Source organism: Enoplosus armatus, chromosome 14 (assembly GCF_043641665.1).
Source record: "Enoplosus armatus isolate fEnoArm2 chromosome 14, fEnoArm2.hap1, whole genome shotgun sequence".
Lineage (NCBI taxonomy): Eukaryota > Metazoa > Chordata > Actinopteri > Centrarchiformes > Enoplosidae > Enoplosus > Enoplosus armatus.
Genome location: NC_092193.1, coordinates 7,680,415 through 7,701,341, shown reverse-complemented (window position 1 = coordinate 7,701,341; position 20,927 = coordinate 7,680,415). Strand labels below are relative to the sequence as shown.

The window sequence follows — 20,927 nt, the reverse complement described above, 5'->3', positions numbered from 1 at the left end:
TTCTGAAATATGTCTAGTCTTTTTTATTCAGGCTGAAATCTCTTTGATTATCTTTTTCTTCTAACTGTTTTATGTTTAAGATGCTGAATAAATACATCTTTTTTGACTTGAATGCCGTTGTTGAGGTTAGCCAGTTTAATTCTCATCTGTTCTGCATGGAGTTATGTATTGTTTAATTAAAAACGCAGAATAAATCTATGGGTTATAATGGCTATGTCCGAACTTAAAGCCACTTGAGGGCCTGCATAGTAACTAATGCATCCAGTAAATACAGCATACCACATGTCTAGTGAGATAATCACAGTGCGAACTTAACTGAAACATATTTCTTGCTCGCCATGTAAGCGCCGTCAATTATTGATGCAGGACTTTGTTATAGCCTTCCATAAATTTCTTCAAAAAGCCAACTTTTATTTTTCAAATACATCAGCGTTTTCCTGACAACACGGTCAAAAACTCTTGACCTGTTTGCTCTTCCATCTTGCATCACCTGACATTGACCACGTGACAAATGAACAAACTACACAATGTTGCCAGAGCATCAAATAATTGTCGCACATAGCTACAGTAATCAAATCAGAAACTCGTTTGTGCCTGTTGTGATCAAACTTGCCTCCTATTTTGACGGTGAGATCGTGGGCTACCATGCAGTTTCTGGCTGCCAGGTCTCTGTGGACAAACTTCTTGGCGTTAAGGTAAGCCATGCCGTCTGCGATCTCAGCGGCCATTTGGATCATCTCCTTCAGAGTGGGCGGTGGACGCCCGGGGTTGTTCTGACAGACACAAGACAGATTTTCAATTTCTGATTTGGCAACACAGAGATTCACACATTTTTTCATGCCAACAACTCATGATTTAGTGTTTCGATACTTAAAAAACGTATTAATTCTTAGATCCCTCAGCATAAAGAAAAATAACCAGGTTTATTTTAAAAGTTCATCATCACACTTGACTTGAAAATCTTAGTAGCAACTATTTTCTCAGCCAGTTTGGAGGCCTGATGTTCACTGCTGCCATGTTTTCAGCTGACTTTAGTGTTGACTGCTAAAGTCATCTGTCAACATCCAAGAGCTCCTCTTCCAATCCAAGTGCCATCTGTATATTTACACACTTCAGAAGACGACACCCTACAAGTCATCTGTACACATATTAAAAGTAAATTCAATGGTAATTGAAAATGTATAACAGTTATTGTGTTAACACCCCACAAATAGATCCACATCAGGCCACACAGCCTCTCGTCTGTTTAAATTACATTTGATAGATGTGATTGAGTCCAGAATCCACTACGATCTGGCTGGCAAGAAAACAGCAGGTGGAGTTAAATGTGTCATCACATTTCTTATTGTGTTAACTGTCGGTTAGTTTAAACACTGGTGGGCTGAAATTGTTCTGTATTTGTACATCTGTGCTGAGTCTTCAGCCAATGTAGAAGGAGGGGAACCACTGCACTTTTATTTTATTTGAAATGTGATATTTTCAAGATCAGACGTCACAAAGTGCCAAAGTAGATTTTGGCAATAAGAGCAGCAGAGGATCTTAGGGTGAGTAAAAATCAGTACACTATATGTGTGTGTGTGTGTGTGTGTGTGTGTGTGTGTGTAAACCAGTAGCCCTGTTTTACTGCACTTTATTATAAAAATAATTTCCCACGCAGATATAAAAAGAAAGCATCAAAAATGTGCATACTGATATGAAAACTGCACTAAAAGACTGCTGTACCATTTATCTACATAAAATGCAAAAGAGAAAAGAAGAAAAAGAAGAAGCCCAAGACAGAAGTATTTCTATATTCTGTTGCAAGTTCACCAAACTAGAAGTTCAATCCAAGATTAAACAAATAAGAGCATTGAACTCAAACATTTCAGATTCGGTTTGTGATTCAGGGGTCAGTGCTGCAATCTCATTACCTCAGCGTCGGGTCGCAGAGAGCGCAGGAAGCTCTTCAGGTCTCCGTGGGTCATTAGCTCCATCACCACCAGGGTCGGCTGGCCTTTAGACACGACACCCAGCAGACGCACCTGGGAGACGATGACGAGGGGTTTTCCATTTCAATATTGTCTGGTTTGATTACATCTTTCCTTATGACTCCATAAGAGAAGTGTCTCGAGCTCTTCCTCAACTTTTTATTTGTCGTATTTTTTCTCATTTACTTTTTTCTCCAACTACTAACATTGTTGGAGAGAGCTGATAATTAAGAACTTAACTGGTCCGGTAACAGCAAGGTGATACTGCTGCCCTTCACACAGCTAAATGTGGGAGAGGTCTGGTACTCACTGTTCTAGATCAGTACTGCGTCTAATTATTGACAGCTACAACATACCAGTGGAGTTCACTGATTCACACCCTACTTAGCACTTTTACACAGCCAACACTAAAACCACAAAGCCTCGTGTTTCTCTTTCAAGAGATGTCGTCTCTCCTTACCACGTGGTGGCAGCTGAAGGCTTTCATGACCGAGGCCTCGTTAAGGAACTCAATTCTCTCTCTCAGGCTGGCCGACTCGTTCACCGTCTTCACTGCTACGTGCGTCTCCCCCTCGCCCTTGATGATGTCCTTGGCGATGCCCTCGTAGACCATGCCGAAGGAGCCCTGACCCAGTTCCCTCAAAATGTTGATCTTGTCTCTGGCCACCTCCCACTCGTCCTCCTCATACACTGCAGGTACATTTACAGGAACATGTTCGACATGTAGCTTTATGATGATTTGAGTTCACATACAAATGAGAAAGCAGGTTAGTTAAAGTTGGATAATAATCTGATATTGCAGTTCATCAGTAGTCAGATTTCTCCCTTATTCCCTTGCATCTTTCCAAGACTTTTTTTTGATTTGGAGTATTTGAACTAAATAAATGAAATAGCACAAAGTAGAGGAAGGTTTTCCCTATTTTGCCAAATGTAAATAAGAATATAAGAGCTACTTATTTCTAGATCTCCTCCAGACATAAAAATATGCTCTAATTAACAAAATGTGTCTCATATGTTTTTCCACAGTAATAAGCTCAATTAACTAGTTATTACAATTCTTAAAATTACATCTTCTCCCTCATTCAAATCCAGAATCTGAATTGAAATACTATGTTTATGGAGATGTCTTTGGAGGTGTGTGTAACTGAAAAAGGAGCAAATAACTGGGCTTTTCATAAACTTGCTTAATGCCATCTTCACTATCAGAATTCTCTACCAGCACGCAGCCCAAGCTGACCAATCACAGTTCTTGTGGTCTCAATGTAGCACCTTCTTAGCCACTATAGCTCTGACATTTTTACATTTTTACACACTTACATTTTTGAGGCGCCATAATCCCTTAAATCTAAAATGTCTTTTTTGCTTACCGTCATTAGCGCTGAGATACTCTGGGTTGGAAGAGGCGTAAATGGGACCACTAGGTCCTTGAGTTTGACTAAAAGGAAAAAAAAGAAAAATATTTAATAATTACACAGAAAAAATATAAATAATAAGAAAATGAGTGAGAGTATTGAACAGGATGTGATGATTGCGTACTTCTTCTTGAACATGACGAATCCTGCCACGGCCACAAACAGCAGCAGGACAAAGCAGATGACCGGTCCGATTATGATCTTTACAATGTAGAGAGGATCGCCTGTTCAACACATCCGCCCGGACAGTGAGTCACATTTCAGGTGAAGAACAAACACAAGCTCTTATGAAACTGACAAATTAAACTGCTGCTAGGATCAAAGTGCTGCTCTGTGAACGTAATCTGCGACAAGTACCATCTTTTGATCTTGTCATAATGGTTCAAAGGGTTGAGTCCTACGAGGCTACCACATGTTTTCTATGTTTATATTCTGCCTTTACATACATTTACATTCATTTCATGGCTTTTTTTTTTTTTTACAACAGGTGATCACTATATAGATACGTCATATACTATAAGGTTAAATGATAGCAGATTTACAACTACATGAAATGTGTAGTCATCTAGGACTCAAAATGTATATTCTTACCACTGCTCAAGAACTTTTTGCAATTCATAAACGTTTTGAAAAACAAACTAATTTCCTACTAAACTAATGCCATGTCCCAAATCCATACTACAAGCTGAATCTAGTCAGGTTTTTTAGTATGTAGTGTCTTCACACTGGGAAAGTAACAAAATAAAGTATACACAAACCAGGCAGCATGCATACTAAATACGATCACACTATTCTCCCAAATTGAAAGGAGAGGAAAATGGAGGAGCTGCTAAGAGCTGGAATATAATTAAAATATAATGTGGTGTAGCAGCTCTAAAAGAATATGGGAAAACAAAAAATAATCTCTTAAAATCTTTTGATGTCTTATTGGCGGTAGCTTTCCTAAGTTGCAGTTTGATTGACATCTGACGTCACACGCATCATTTCCTGGTAAGTATGTTGATATTTTTGTATACTACCTGCTAAACAGTATACTATGATGAGTAGTATGTAGTACATGCTGTATAGGATTAGTATGTTGTATGGATTCGGGACACAGCCTAAGTCTTTGCTTGTTTTGCCCTCATGGAAGATGGAGACTTACTCGCGTCCTGGACGTAGAAGAAGGTGGGCTCGGTCCAGGATCCGTTGCCAGCCAGCGAGGTGGCCCGGATCCTCACCGTGTAGTTCCCCGGATGCATCACCTTCAGCTTGCAGCCGTGAGTCACTTTGTACATGTTCCTCGACACGCAGTAGTGCAGCTCCTGCAGAAAAACAACACTGAGGTTCAGCCAGTGGACAAAAACAGCATCGTATGACAAACAAGCTGCTTCACCATTTCCAAGTTTAAAATAACGTTTTGACTCATTGTGTAGGATATTCTGTTTCATCTCCCATGTTAATGTTTCATGTTTCCGCTGGGGAAGTTGTTTGTTTATTGTTTTCCACAGCAAATAACAGCCAGATGTTTTATAGACCTGTTTCCACAGCAACTAAAACATGGTGCGACGCTAAAATTACTTCTGCATTAAGTTTATCAACCAAATGACATTAGTGAGACCACAAGGCCAAATTTCAAAACCACAAGTCAAGTAATAAGTATTGCCTCTCTTATTTGTCTGAGCTGCATGTCGAGTTTCAGGATGGATACATTTAATTTGATCCTCAGTTAAATTGTCTTTCATTACGAGCCAGAGCTATTGTGTTTAATGAGAAAGGGGAATATAAAAAGTGCTTTCTGAGTAAGAATGAATGTGTTCATGTGTTGTGGTGCACTTACAGTGAACTCATGTCCTCAGTGACGCAGAGACTCAAAACACCACAAACACTAAAGCAATAAAGGCATGGCAGATGTGTGTGCTGATGTGTGTGTGTGTGTGTGTGTGTGGTGTGTTTCTTCACCTCAGTGTCCCCCAGTCTCTTGTAGTTGACCTCGTACAGGATGATCATACCATTAGGGGCCACAGGTTCCTGCCATGTGATGTGCACTGAGTTTTCTGTCACCTCATAACTGATGGGACCCCCGATGTCATCAGCTTTATCTGTGAGGAACAGAGTCACATGGTTTCATGAATCAGATTTCTATTAAAAACTTAATGTCCCGTCCTTCCTGTCTGTCTGTCTTTGTCAAACAATTGTGAAAATGCCAAAAAAGTCCCACAAAATTGTATCATTACCTGAAACAGGACGTTGAGGTGGGACAATGAGACACGTACAGTTAGGATGAAAGTGAGGGATCAATTTTAAACCAGTTAAAAAGGAACTCCACCGATTTTACACATCAAAGTCTGTTCACAGGTCTTTGGGAGTATGACTGTGTATATTAAAAGTATTTTGTGGCTCCAGAGGCAGCTGCGTGAAGTCTGACACGATTGGTGCTGAAGACTACAAGTTTGAAAATGAAAATAATCTGGTTTAATTGTGTTTTTCAACAAAAGATTTGAGGAATTGTAACCCACAGTGCAAACACACCTCAGTAATGAACACTTCAGAACCAAAGAGAGAGAAGAGGCCACACATTTTGAGAGCTACAGCAGATTAAAATCAACAATTTCGCCAAACTGAGGCAGCTATCATCTTCTTGATGATGTGTTCTTTTTATACATAGACCCACACTCTTCCCCTCCTTAGTAACAGTAACAAAAGAAGTGCCTTCTTACCTTCAGGCATTGTGCGGGCGCTGACATACGCTGCCATGCTGCAGCGGCCCGGGTCAGTGGGGTGGTTGCAGGCGTGGACTTCAATCTGGTAGCTGGTGAAGTGGCGCAGGTTGGAGATGACAGTGGACTCCTTGGCGTGAACGGTGACCACAGTCTTTGTGCTTTCAAAGGTTTCCTCGTCCTCGTCCTCAGGGATGCCTGTGCCGTGGGGCGGGCTGGGGGCGGTGGTGAGGAAGGGGTGCGTTCGGTTGGCGATGCCCATCACAGAGCGCCGCTGTCTCGAGCGTCTAGAAAAGGCCAGGCAAGTTTAAAGTGATTTACATAAAGACATCAAATTTGAAGAACAGCATTAGACGTTAGAGAACAGAAGCAACATTTTTTTTTTTTTTTTTAAAGTGAAAATCAGAGGGATTGCATGGAGCAATAGTTCCGGCGTCAGATCGACAATTTCTGTAACTTCACGAATCCAACATACACACCCACCCAACCACACGATGTGATTGGCCAGCTGTGTACACAACTATTTCTGTCACTTGTTATGTGTATAACCATGTGCAACACCATGAATGTCTTCCAGGAGAGACGGTCTGAAAATGTGTGCCGTTATCCCCACATTTAAACGATATCCCTTGCACTCCAGTGACACAAATCAAACATAATAGGGCAGAATTTAGCAACACCATTTGATTTCGTCCCAATACTCTCCCAAAGACTGCTCTGTTATGAGAGTGCTTCGCATGATCCAGATACCAAACACAAAATGGTGCATGACAACTTTAATTTGTTGTGAGAAGCTAAACTGAAAGCAATGTTGATCTGGAGTGAGTTTGACAACATGAAGACAAAGAAAAGAAAGGTTTTCTGATTTAGTCAAACTTGACTCAAACCTTAAAAAGCAATTCTCCTGAGGACTTTAATTCTTAAAAAGACAAATCCGTTGTCATTTGTCTTACTTGATTTCAAAGACTTCATTGTGGAGGTAATTCTCAAAGGTTTTGCGGTACTCCGAGTCCTCTTTCTCCTTCTTGAGCTCCTTGTCGGTTTTGGGGCAGGCGCAGCATCGTGTCCCCTGGCCCTGCTCCTCCGTCTGGTTCCACTTCTGCTCCTCGTCGCTGTCCACCTGAGTGGGCACTCGAGACGGCAACTTCATTCCTAGTGAAATAGAGTCAGACACAGCAACCAGAGGGGAAAAAAAACATACAATCAGTCAGAATGGGATGACAGGTGCAATAGACACAGACACATAACACAGTCTTATGCACAAATATCCACGTACACACCCTCCCACACACACGCCTGAGGGCCACGTCTGCCATCGTCAGCCCCGGGTCCTCTTTCCCCTTTCTAGTAGAGATAAATTACCAGTGACATGACCTCCCTGCAGACTCCCACCTCTCTGGATGTGTGGGAGTTATGGGAGTTCAAAAGAGAAAGGTTTGGGCTTGGTTGTGTGATAACATGGAAGAGCACGATGGAAGAGCACGATGGCAGGGCACCGACGCTCGTCAGGCTGTGACAGGAATAATTCAGCCAGGATAAAAATCTGAACTTTGCCTGAACCTGAGCCGGAGTGAGAGGAAGATCCTGACTGGTTTCACGCAGTTTCAGCTACATCATACTACAAAAACAAAAGATTCAACTTTACGGCTCTTGATTTTCTTGCTCAGTGGATACAGGGTAGCATTCTCCCTGTTAGGGAAAACGGTTCAATTCACAAAGGGGTCACTATGCTTAAAATGCACTCAAAGAAAATGTTCAATAAATGTCTTTTCTCTTCTGTTGCACTTCTCTGTTTAACATGTGCTGTAGACATATTGCTGTTGTCATGTGGAAATGTTAAACTCCGGTTTTGATGATTTTAATGTTTTCATTTAATTAAAAAATAACATGCCACTCTGCGGGTTGAAGAAATTCTGCCAGGGCTCCTACAGCTAATGAAACATTTTTGGAAAATGTGAAAGACGTAGTGACATCCAGCAAGGTTTTTTTTCCTATTCCAAGAAAAGCTGACTTTTTAAGAGTTATTGCAGACTTAAATATGTTTTATGTACATGACGTTAGCTAAAAATCTATCAAGATGATGACGTTGAGCGTGTTTGTTTTGGTTAATGTTTGTTGTGGTGCTTTTGTTTTGTTGATTTGTATTTAATGTGGGTTGATGTTTATTTGGAAAATCTAAATAAAATCTTGATATGAACCACCCATCCAGAAGGATCAGATCACAAAGTCACAGCAGAGTGTCCTGGGAGCAAACTGGAGCAACATGAAGCAGCCAAGAGCCTTTGAGAGAGAAGAGCTCTTCTACTAATGGAGAGACGACAAAAGACATTCTTTCTCTCGCTCTCTCGCACAATCAGAAACCACTGACACAGACGCAGACACAGGAATAGGAACAGGACAACCACAAACAATGTGGCTCACCTTTCTGACAGTAGTCAAACTTGTAGAGCTCGCTGGCTTCAGGCTGGCGCTGGCAGAAGACCAGGTAGTGAGTGATGTTGCCGTTGGGGTCATTGGGAGGTTTCCACTTGAGGATGATCTGGGAGGACGAGTTGGACGAGGAAATGGGGTCCAGCGGGACTGAGGGTTCTGGGGAGACATTGCAGAATCACCAAAAAAGAAACTTGTAATGTTATCACATCAGAGTGAAATGTGTTCCCATCTACATTCAGATGTCCGTATTTTACAAGTTAATGAAGACCAAATAAACTAAATATTCATTTTTAGTCTGGGCAGCACAGTAAAGAACCTTGTTTTGTTTGTTGTGATTTGCACATTTGGAAGATATTTTAATACCATTCTTAATACAGATTGTATGCTTCTTGCTCTCTGCACCAGGGCTGTCGTAGCTTTTCACTCTTCATTGACGTATGTCGTGGTTTTCAATGTGGCTTTGGTAGCTTTAGTTTCGCTATTTTTGTGTTAAGCTGTGTTTTAGATGTTTAGTTTCAGTTCAACTTTTCAGTAGTGTTGGCAGGTATGGTATTTTGTATATTTCAAACTTTTGCTGTGAAAAACTACATTTAAAATAATTATGTTGTCTTTACTTACCCTCATTTTAGATTCATTGATTTAGAAAAATGCCATAATATATTTTAACGGTAGTCTTATTTCACATTTATGCTTTAAAACAACATTTGTAACTTGTCAACAATGTTTATGCAACATGTAGCTTTTGGTTTGGTTGTAGTTTACTGTAATAACACTTGTTATCACATTACTCTACATTACATCTACACGATTACTTACATGATATGAATGTAGGTGGTGCATGAGTGAAATTTCAGAATAATTTCATGTAAAACACGACATGACTGAAGAGTTACACATATTTTCATGTTGCAAAACAAACTGCAATGTGACGCACATTTTTCTATTCTTAATTCAATCCTGCTTAGTGAAAACAGATTAACAGCACTAATGCAAGAGGCATAATGAACATGAGTCAGTGTGTGATTTGCAAAAGCAGGATGGGAGCCACAAGTGCTTGTTGTTGGTGAGAATTAAATGCAGCTAAAAATGTCTTTTGGCAGTTACATCATCATTGTTTCAAGACAGACTGTTGTTTTTGTTTTTTTATCCTATTATACATCTAAATGTGTTTTGTGATCTGTGGCGAGCTGATAATAAAGTGTGCCTTGTGTGCTGCGAGTACAAAAAGAGGTTAGCAGCTGCGTGTGGCGTGAATACTGTCTGGCATCACCGTATATCTGATTGTCTGGTGAGCCGTCTTTTCAGCAGACATATGAATCAGATTTTCGAGTGGGAGGCAAAAATAAGAGACACTTGTCCCGGCCTGAAGTGTAGTAGGAGTTCTGGGTAGACAAAAATATAATTGAACAAAGAGTTTATGTGTTGACATGTATACTTCATAAGAAGAGTGTGTGAGGAGGAGAATAGATGGGAGGAAGGAGGGGTGCGAGGGGATGTCAGACCGAACCCTAAGGAGACACAGAGACCCGAGCTTCGTCGCCACAGTGTGATTATGCTGTCCCCGTTTCATGACGGTGCAACACACTGGTCTGACCGCATTGTCAGACTAAGTCTCATCAGCAACAGCTTATTTGTAATGACAGCTTTGCCCTTCTGACGAGGTATGCTGGTTAGACATGACACAGACCAGGAACCCGGAGCGGTTTCCAGACAGATAGAAAACAACCCTCCCTTGACACGGCTGGCTGGCTGAATGATGCGTCTCTGCTGGAGGCCTGTTTCGTGTGAGGGATGTCATGTTTGATGCGGTTTATCAGGAAGGAAACGCACATTGTGTAAAAGGAAGCCAGTTAGACAGGACATCATGACTATGACAAGCCCAAACTGCTCACGACACACTGTGGGTGGCAGAGTACAATTAAGTGCTGGGGAAGAGTTTTAGGATAACTGCGTGACCAGCAGATGCAGACACCTTGCACGAGGCAGCGTCCTGTCATTCGGAGGCCCCCCCAGGCGAATCGTCCCATCTGTCTTCCTCTTCCCTGTTCTTGTGCCAAGGACATTTTGGCAGCAGCCAGACTGACACACTGAATTCACTAGTCAATGATAGTAACACCACAAGAAATGTGGATTCAAGACGGCCCTAAAAATAGGCCTTTTCCACTACAGGAACTGTAACATGGAGCTTCCCATAATCTGAACTTCTAATAACCTGCAAAGTTTTAGTTGGAGGTTCTACCTCGTGTTCACGCTGTGTTTTACATATTCTGTATTTTTGACATACGTCATTGGAAAGGCAACTCTTTTCACGCACCGTTTGGCAGGAGAGTGCAGTTGTGGAACAGACAATAATGGAATAAGTGTGGCTAATATTGATTTTCTTTTATGTTTACATGTAATGACTTTTAAACATCAATATCAATAGAATAATGGAAGGGCTGCTGCTGGATGGAAGGGTCCGCTCAACACTTTTTAGCTAACATTTTTTAACATTCATTAACTGTGGTGTTTGCCGTGTTGCAAACGAGGTGTTGCATTTCATGCCCCTGAGAGTACTAGAAGGAACTTTCCCCCCAGACTGCGGGAAACAAAAGCAGAACCAATGACAATGGCTACAGATTAGGTTACATGTTGTTAAGTTGCTGTAGCGAAAAGAGGCCTTAGAGACAGAGCATTTTGTATAAATATTTGATCCAGAGATTTGAACTACATCAACAGGATATTTTTGAACAACTCAAATGTAAATCAGTCTTACTGGTGGCGTTGGTGCGAACATAGATGATCTCGCTCTTGGCTCCGTGGACCTGGTGCTCGTCAGAGGCTGAGAGCTGGGTCTTCACCATTATGGCGTACTGCGTCCAGGGCTTCAGCGGCAGAATGAGATGACCCGGTTCAAACTGCTCTTTATCCCCCTCTGTGGCTCGACGTGGAGGGTCCACGTCAGCGATCACCCAGCTGTTGGAGCCGCAGGCGTCCTGCCCGTCGAACTCAGTTACGTTCTGAAAAGGTCTATAGTGGGGAAAAACAATAAGAGTATACGGAAGGAAAATGTGTTATATGTAGGCCTAAATTGCATTTCAGTTGAGAAAGGATATTGAGTTTCAGTTTGATGTTTTACGGCAGTTCATCATTTTATTTATCTGACTAGACAGCAGAGAAAAAGAGCCGCGCAAAACTTCACTGAGGCCAGAGAGACCCTCAAAGGGAGGATATTCCAGGATGTAGGTTCAAACAAATGAGAATTAACAAATACTTTGTTGAAATTAACTCAAAGAAAACCCACACAACCTAATCGCAAATACATTTATATTTGTTATAGTGGTAACTTTACTGCAGGCAGTTTTGAAAAGACAGCAAACAGCCTGCATGCATTTTCCATCTATGGTGTTGAATCCAAAATGTTGCCTCTCAGTACTTCTCAGTCAGTTTTCAGATGTTCATGAATTATCACGATTTATCTGCAAGTGTTTTAAATGAGTCAGTGAAGCAGGAAATGACATTACCACAATCTACAGGATCTAACTGATCTAAATGTTTCTATTCATCTATGAAGTACTTAAGCAGCTTAAATCAATATTTGTCTGTCAGAGATCCAAGTCTGATTGTGACTGTGGCTGACTGATGAACATTAACTTACGCTTCTTTGTACAGCACCATGAAGCCCAGCAGGTCTCTGAAGTCTGGAGGCCAGAAAGGTTCCCACTTGACCATTATTTTATCACTCATGGTTCGAATCTGGGTAAACTTCAACACATCGTTCTCACCTGAGAAAAGACAGAAAAAGTTCAAAGTACAGCAAGAAATAATATTATCTAGGGAGATGGGGAGTTGTTATGGGGAGATAATAGTGAAGAAGTATCTGCTTTTGTTGATTTAGAATGAAAACATCCCGATGTCCTGGAGCAGCCGCCCACCTTCACCTATTCAATCATTTTAAGAATATAAAATATACGATGAGGGGGCCCTCCCCTCAGATCCTCCCCCAACGCTGCAAAACTCTGGGGCACAATTTCAGACTTTTTTGTCTGCATGTTTTATGAGTTACTTTAGTATTTTTTGGGGCATTTTTTATGCTGGAAATGAGGACGAGAGAGATGCCAGTTCAGTTGCAGTTCATGGTTGGCGCCTTAAGTGCCACTCCCGTTATTGGAGTTTCTATGACACCTTCTACTTGACAAAAACTTTATAAGCCCACAGATCAGCCTGGCTTTGTGCATCTCAGGGACTCGATTTACTCCGACACATGTAGCTGCAATGTCCTGACCTTCAAATCCGGCCTGGGGCCTTTTTAGTAGAGGTCTTAACGATCCGGAAAGAATCAGTAGAAAACCTACCAAAACCCAATCCCCATGGAATTTTTATTTTTAAAACAAAGCGATCCGATCAAGAAAGGGACACCAAGGCAGCCAGAACCCGTCAGAAATAGACCCGAGGATTAGAACCAACCCTCCCAGTCAATCATTCTTACACATTGTCTGGACTTGAATCGAACATGTACTTTAACTGTGTTACCACGTTTAACAGTTATTGGTGCTTTACTCTGTTGGTTGTTCCGAGTTTAACTGTGTCAGTAAAAGGTCTGCAGGAAGACATTTGCAAACATAGGAGGGACAGGAAATTACCATCATAACAATAACTAGGACTGTGTTTGCATATGTACCAGGGCTGACTCTGTGTTTCATGTTGCCATAGTAACTCCTGCAACAACTGTCATGTCTTCAGAGGTTCTTACATGAGGCCTGGTCTCCATTGGTCTTGGAGGCGATGTCGTTCTTGACTTGCCGCTCTTTGGTCCCCGTCACCTCCTCCATCTTTTGGATCTCGGACATGCAGAGTTTGGAGTTGTAATGGAAAAACATGCGTCCCTGCAGGATGGTCAGCTTGTGTTTGGACCAATCCCAGAGTTGCCGCAGGTTCTGGTTGTCCAGGGCATAGAACGAGTAATTCCTGGAAAAGAACACACAAGACTGCATGAACATATTTTTCATGATGCACATGACATTTTAGCGGAGGATATTATGAAAGAGCGCCTTGAGTAACATGAGTAGAAAAGTATTTCAGCATGGTAAGCCTACAATTTGCATCATATGCCTATCCTTTGCCATTTCTACTGTAAGTGTCTGAATGAAGCCTCATATATGATTTGGGAAAGTCTAACCAAAAACAGTTACCACAGAAAGACATTTTGAAAAGGTCAGTCCTTCCGCTTTTAACTCATAATTACAGGAGGAGGCTCTGACATGGCGAGGATGAGATGGGCTCAGAAGACGGAGACTCACCCGATTTCTTGTTCCTCTCCACGAATAACACGGAGTTTGCGGAAAAACGAGAGGGATACAAGGGCGTAGGAACGTCGCACTGTCAGGTAGCCAGTGATCTCCTCCAGCTGGCCCAGGCTGGCCTCCAGTTCAGCTGCTATGTTGTCTGCAGAAAACCAAAAGACACGAGCCTTGAAGTGACTTTTGATTCTACAGTGAAGTCACAGTCTTCTTTTATGCAAAAGCTTAATATTATGATGTTGTGTTTTCAGTACATTGTCAACTTTCATATTTTCACAGCTAAATCTAAATTTCACACAATGAAAGTCATACTAAATCGCCCACTGCTATTTTCAGTTTCTTTAGGCAGGATGATCGGGAATGTGTGTGTGTGTGTGTGTGTGTGTGTGTGTGTGTGTGTGCCTAACTGTTAATGTGCATGTTCAATGTGTTAAAATTCATATAACCTTACTTTTCTATAAACCTAGTTTGCAGCCTTTTCTTACACAATGAGTAGTAGTATTAGTGTGCATTGACTTGATTTTTAATTTGTTTATTTTATCTGTATTGATATTTGTTGTTTACATTTATTATAAACCACTTGAGATGTACCATCTCATTTTCTAGAGGCTCCCACAGTTTTTTTAATTTCATTTTAAATGTATGTTGCCGTTTGTTCAACTGCACGTTTCTTTTTGTTGTTGTTGTTCTGTTGATCTCTTTTATACTGTTATCCGATTCAACCCAACAAACCACAGTTACTCACTTCCTCCACGCAGGTTGATGACGAGGCTCCCGTTGAGGACAGTGCAGCCTCTCAAAGCCTGGGCAGCCGTGACAGAGTCCACCGTTTTCAGACCCATACATACCTTGGGACAAAGCCCTGCACAGGGAGTGCAGTTGAGCCTGTAGAATGAGGGGGGAAAAAACACTGATTAGAAAAGTATTTCAAAGAAATATGTGTTGGTGCTACAAACTCATGTAATTCATTTTCCACCTTCTTTATGATTCTCCTCAACACAGAAATACTAGAACCTTAAATCTGCATTAACTGATTTGTTATGGTGAACTTATTCGCAAACAGTTGTTTATTTACACATTGAGCAGATGCAGAGAAACATTAGCATTCATTCGGAGTCCTTTTGTGTCCACCTGATGAATTTAAGTTCAATATTCACTCTCTTTTTAGCTCTGCGGCCGAATATGCTGATAAATAATGAGCTGAAAGCTGCTAAACCACTCCGGAGAGCTGGGGGGAACTACAGAGTCGGGTTAGAAGTCTCTGTAGATTCATAACTACGAGCGACACCTTTTAGTAGTCGTGTGATCTATTTATGTAAAAATAATAACTACAGCTGCAAGTTCTTGGCTGCACCGTATGCAAAACAAAAGCACTGAAAAAGAAGCTTTACTCCACTTTTGTTTTGAATTAACTGAAAATGAACTGACCGCAGCCCTTCACCTTTACAACCTGGCTTACATAATGTTTTCATAACAGGTCTATTCTCATAACAGATATATTGCCGGGGCTTTGTGTGCCAACCATATTAACCTATTTCCTGAAAAGCCATCTGTACAATCCCCACACTCATAATGTGGCAAGTGCAAACTTAGATGAGGTAAAATCCAAAGTACACAGCAACCTCTGCAGCCTCTCAAATTCACACAGCAGAGTGAACGTCTTTTAGCAGGGACACGTGTTGCGGAGAACGTTTTTTGAAGCTTTCATATTGAGGGGATTAAGGCATGATGAGACAATGATGGGTGATGTTTGCTCGGGGCCGGTGTCCTGAGTGTGTTTAAGCATTTATTTTTTGCCGCTGGCTGGTTTATGAGGTGAGAATGCTTTTGTTTGGCAACAGTTGAATAAGCTGGCAGGACAATTACAGAAGAATGTGGCATTTCTTTTGTGAATGCCAAATAACGGGAGCAGGTTGCAGCTAATGTGCTATGGATTTCATGTCACTGCACGTCTAATCTATAGTATATGTTGTACTTGTAAATGAGATTAATGACAGCTTACAACAACAAAAAAACAAACAAACCGCCCATCGGCATCGTTTCTTTATCAGACTCATAACTTTCCTGATCAATTTTGACCTTTTTCCCTCTCTAGTGCCACATATGTACTTTCAGAAGGGACAGTCATAACGCCTTGGAGTACACCGCTTAGCCTCAGAGCACTTTCATTTCCACAGCTTAGTTTAAAGCCAAGGACGGGAGAGAGATGCCAAAGCGAAGAGATCGGCCATAAGGGGAACAGAAAGGGAGTAAAAAAGGCTGAGATATCAGTATGGCAGGGTTCACCACAGGTCAACAGTGGCCTGAAGGTGCAGATGTGCAGGACTGTTGAGACAAGTTTGACTTTTAACTAAATTTGTTCAAGCATTAATCTAAAGATGTGAGTAATTTGTATGTGTTTGTCTGTTGTGGGAGTTTTCTCTGTTCCCCTTTCTTCTGCTGTATCTCTCTTGCAAAGGATATCTTGATTTCAATGTAATTACCTGATTAAAAAAAGGTTATATTAAAACAGCACCAAACAAAAAACATCACAAACTGAAAACATACAATACGAAAATTTTACGAAACATATTTCTTCAGTGCCTGATGGAAAATCTGCACAGCTTTTATTGAACTGATAATAAATCAAGTTACAGGGCGCATATCTGGGTGTGTATACCAGCCCTGCTGATTCTAAACTGTGGACCAACCTGGAAAATCTTAACAGTTAAAGAAAATCAGTGGCACTCTTTTCTTTCTCAACAATGCCTGAGGTGCACTTGAGCAAAGCACTTCACCCTCATCTGCTCCAGTGGAGCTGGATCTGCTTAGAGAGTCCCACTAGAAACCTCTCAGGTGTGAATGTACAGTATGTAACTCCATGAATACGAAGCTGCATGTTCTTCCAACAAAGATTAGGTGCTTGGCAAACCTGCCTGTGTATAAATAAAGGTTAAATACACATGACAACGCAAACACCGCAGCGGTAGCACAACCACTTTTCCTTGTCATCACCGTTGTCAGTGACAGACTGTCTGGATTATGATGCTGCAGTTGCTTGCCAGACAGACCCTCTACAGATGGGTGGAAAATTAAAGGAAAAACCAACGTGAAGAGTCTTAATATGGAGTCAGGCCACCACGAGCCCCCAGAGCAACTTCAGGGCTCCTTGTCGGGTCTGTGGAACTCTATAGATATTCTTCTTACGGAGATGGTGGTGGAGAACGTTGTCTACAAATTCTTCCATAAGTGTGAAACTGGGTTGAGATCTGGTGACTGTAAATGCTGTAGTGTTTTATTCACATTATTTTCATACCATTCAGTGAGCCCTGGTGCACAAACGCATCTGCATTTGATATATTTCTCCACTCTTTTATTCAGGGTTTTCCTTTCGTTTGTCCCCCGTCTGTATCTCATAGCAGCCAGCCAGGAGAACCCGGGGCACTGACAGTCTGTCCTGAATGCCTCTCTGACTCCCCTGGTGTTTAACTGCTACCCGGTCAACTAGCCAGTCGTGTTGTAACGAAAGACAACAAGTATTGAAAGTTCCAGCTGCGTTGTAAACCTCTGCCAGAGCAGAATGATTAGAGCTGTCTGGAGTGTCTGTGCTTGCAGGCACGCCCACACTAATCAGCAGCCCTGTCATGGTCAATGAAGGTGTCAAACAGGGAGGCGATAAAGGTCACTGGCAGGCCAGCACAACGTACAACGCCCTTCTTTGGAGAGGGAAGTCTGTTCGGATGCAGCGACAAAGATACACGCACAACAGGTTGTAAATTATAGACGTAGAGAAAAGGGAAATAACACTTCTTCGTCTGTCTGCATTTGCCTGTAGCTCGCTCACTGTAATGCAGACACCAGCGGTTGGTAAACAACCATCAATTTTGTGCAGCGTGTGAGCCACAAAAAAATGTAGCGGATGGATACTGAGTCAAAAGCAGAAACATAGATGTGCCAGCCTTCCTACTGTGCTGCACCACTTTGACCTAGCTGTCTGCAGTCTCACTCACACACACACACACACACACACACACACACACAAAAAGAGGTGTGTGTGCATATACAGAGTGTCGTCTGAACTCAGCAGGAGGACCTTCAACAGTCATTTTGTGCTTCAAACACAGTGACAAGAGCTTAACCAATCTGTGCAAGATCTCAGTATTTTTAACAGATCAGATTATTTTTAAATGTACATTACATTTGTTTACTTATCTTTCTTTCTTTCTTTTAAATTGGAGTCTGTTGTTGTTGTTATTGTTGTATCATTTGTTCTTACTGGACTGCTAAATGACACCTAGAAATGAAGTGTACCTCTTCTTTATGTGTTATATTTCTATTTACTCTGAACCCTGAAACAATTTACTTTATGTAAAGGATTAAATTGACGTGCATGTGAATGTGCGTTTGCATGCAGAATATCAAGCCAGCTTCACTGATCACACATTGTTCCATCAGACCATCAAGAGCCCATCAGACCGGCATGAGTGTCCACTTACGAGGAGGAGTTGACGGTCGTGTAGCCGGAGGGACACTCAGGGATGCAGGCACCGTTGTGGATGACGTACTCGTGGCAGTCGGGGCTCTTGCTGCGCTCCTTCTCCCGCTTGCATCTGTTGTGGAGATCCTGGCAGAAGGCGAAGGAGACGCAGCGCCAGCCCTTGAAGGTAAAGTGGTTTTCGGGGCAGCGCTCCACACAGTTGCCCTCTGGCCCTTGGAGGCCGCGGCAGGCCACGCAGTGACTGGCTGAGTTGGGCTTGGTGCAGCCGCCCAGGCAATGGTCGTGGCAGCACTGGTCGTCCTTGGTGCAGGCTCGATGTTTACACTGAACAGGGCACACTGCAGTTGAGAGAGGAACAACAGAGTTAGTGAAGCAAAGGTGAGACAAGATAAAAAAAAGGTTTCTTTAAAATGTATTCAGGACTGAATGTGAGCTGCAGGAAGAGAGAGACAGGAAACTGGAGCTTATCATCATGCAAACACCTACATAGTATTTCAGTTCCCCAAGTAACATGTTATTCTAATAAGTCTCTAATGATGGTATATCTTTATATCTTCAACTCCACAGAAATCTCATATGGTCAGATCTCTGTCAGCGGGAGTGAAATCCCTCCTCACTGCACTCACCAGCAGCCCAGAGGACCATCTGCCATTGGCCAACAAGCATACTGAATACAAACAGCAGGGATCCAGCACCAGAAGGCTTGGTGAAAGTGAGGCAGAGGGGAAAAATCTGGCATTCAAGGCATATAGTATTTTGCAAGCAAGACATGTGCAAGATCTTTTGTTCTTTTAGAACAATAAATCCCATTCCGTGACTGTGACAGTAAAGACCTGATGGATCAGTTGTTTTCAGACTTTTTTTAAGTTCCGAAATAATTTATCACGCAAAAATGCAAAATAGTCACTTGTTCCAGCTTTGGAAATGTGCAGATTTGCTGTTTTATATAATTGAAAATGTTATACTTTTTGGGTTTGAACTGTTAGTTGGACAAAACAAGGCATGTTGTTACTTTAGTTTCTGGGAAATTTTTTTTTTTTTTTTACATTTATAGATTAAATAACTAATATTTGATCAAAAAATAACTAAAAGATCAACTGATAATAAAAATAACCCTTAGTTGAAGGCCTGCAGTCGATGTAGTTGTTGTTCAACACTGTGTCACAATTCATGATATCAAAATAATCTCAACATCATTACAAGGACACGTGATAAATAATAAATATCCATGAATTGCTAAGCTCTTGGCTGCAACGGCCATAGTAAAAACAAGCCCTAAATCATCTACAGTAGCTGAGCAAAACTTAAGCACAGGCCTCTTAATAGCAACATGCCCTGCACAGACTCTTTGTGAGCCAGCAGAAGAAACACTGACAGAAAGTTACGCTGTCCTGACAATCACACAAACACTGAAGTTCAGTGACATTTCCGGGCCGTAAAAACGATCAACTAAGGATAGAGACACAAGTCTGTACAGTAGGCCGGCTGTTTATGCATACGTCTGCATTATATAGAACTGTTACATAACATTAAACATTAGACTCTCAGGATTGGCAGGTGTGTTTGTGTGCGTGTGTTGCTGTCTCAGCGTAGGTATGAGTGTGCAAGGATGAATGGAGGCTTCTCAGAGGTAAATACAGCTGACTGACCTGCCTGCTGAGATTAGCTTCTCATCCACAGGAGCCAGATTAAGACCGTTCAACAGCAGGGGAGATAATGAGTCGCTGAGGTTAGGGGCAGGTCACAGGTCAGGCCGTAAAGTTGTGAGTATGTTTGTCTTTTATGGGTCTGGACTAATATTTAGCCACGTAAACAAAGAAGGACAAGGGACGTACTTCAAATTACGGGAGATAATTAAACTCAATAATCTGTTATTCTTTGGAATTATTCCTCTGTTAACTTGCTATTGTTGACTCGTGAGCATGTGCACAAAAGTGCTTGGTTTCATTAGTGTCACAAGGTCAGCTCTTAAAAGAAAAAAACAACATGGACCCCCCTGTCCTCTTACATCCACAGAGGTCTTGAAGCGCATAAAGAGTGTGTGTTTGGGGTGGGCGGCAGCAATATGAGAATGGCAGTGTGAGGGGGAAGCTAAAGGGGGCATGGTGCAGGAAAAACAAATGATATAACCACCTTTTATCTACGTCAGTCTGCGAGTCTAAATAATCTACTCCACAGTGGGATTTACAAACAGCACTGGGGATGATTTCCACACTGAAAAATAAAAACATCTCTCTTGATATGATGTTTTCCTTCTGTCTCCAAAGTTTATTTCAAAAGCTGCCCTTCAACTTTTCCTCAAATGCTTGTAGGCGCGCACACACACACACACACACACACACACACACACACACACACACACACACACACACACACACACACACACACACACACACACACACACACACAGATGTACACAAAAGCTTTGCTGTGTGCTCACGCCGACTCCTGATCCTCCAGCGGGGCTCCATGCCGGAGCACAGGCCCAGCAGCAGATCCACCCTCAGCCTTAGCCAATGTGTTGGCTAGCTGTAGAAGCTAGCCATTCAAATGGCCTCTCCCATCTCCAAGGAAGACAGGCTCACAGTTTAACCCTTTGTGTCCCTCTCTCTTCCCTCCCAGCCAGTCAGACAGCAGCAGCAAAGGGAGGTACGCCAAAA

At 42.0% G+C, this 20,927-nt stretch overlaps 1 protein-coding gene across 1 annotated transcript in view; it reads right to left on the bottom strand.

The window, feature by feature from the left end:
- insra (insulin receptor a) overlaps positions 1-20,927 on the bottom strand; it is a 48,074-nt gene that overhangs the window by 2,722 nt on the left and 24,425 nt on the right. The window contains 16 exon segments of the mRNA XM_070918954.1: positions 614-773; positions 1,911-2,021; positions 2,428-2,657; positions 3,335-3,457; positions 3,559-3,589; positions 4,507-4,680; positions 5,321-5,460; positions 6,079-6,365; positions 7,032-7,230; positions 8,500-8,667; positions 11,267-11,520; positions 12,149-12,275; positions 13,244-13,458; positions 13,791-13,935; positions 14,536-14,675; positions 18,266-18,605. Of these exon segments, the coding sequence (XP_070775055.1) occupies positions 614-773; positions 1,911-2,021; positions 2,428-2,657; positions 3,335-3,457; positions 3,559-3,589; positions 4,507-4,680; positions 5,321-5,460; positions 6,079-6,365; positions 7,032-7,230; positions 8,500-8,667; positions 11,267-11,520; positions 12,149-12,275; positions 13,244-13,458; positions 13,791-13,935; positions 14,536-14,675; positions 18,266-18,605 (2,844 nt within the window).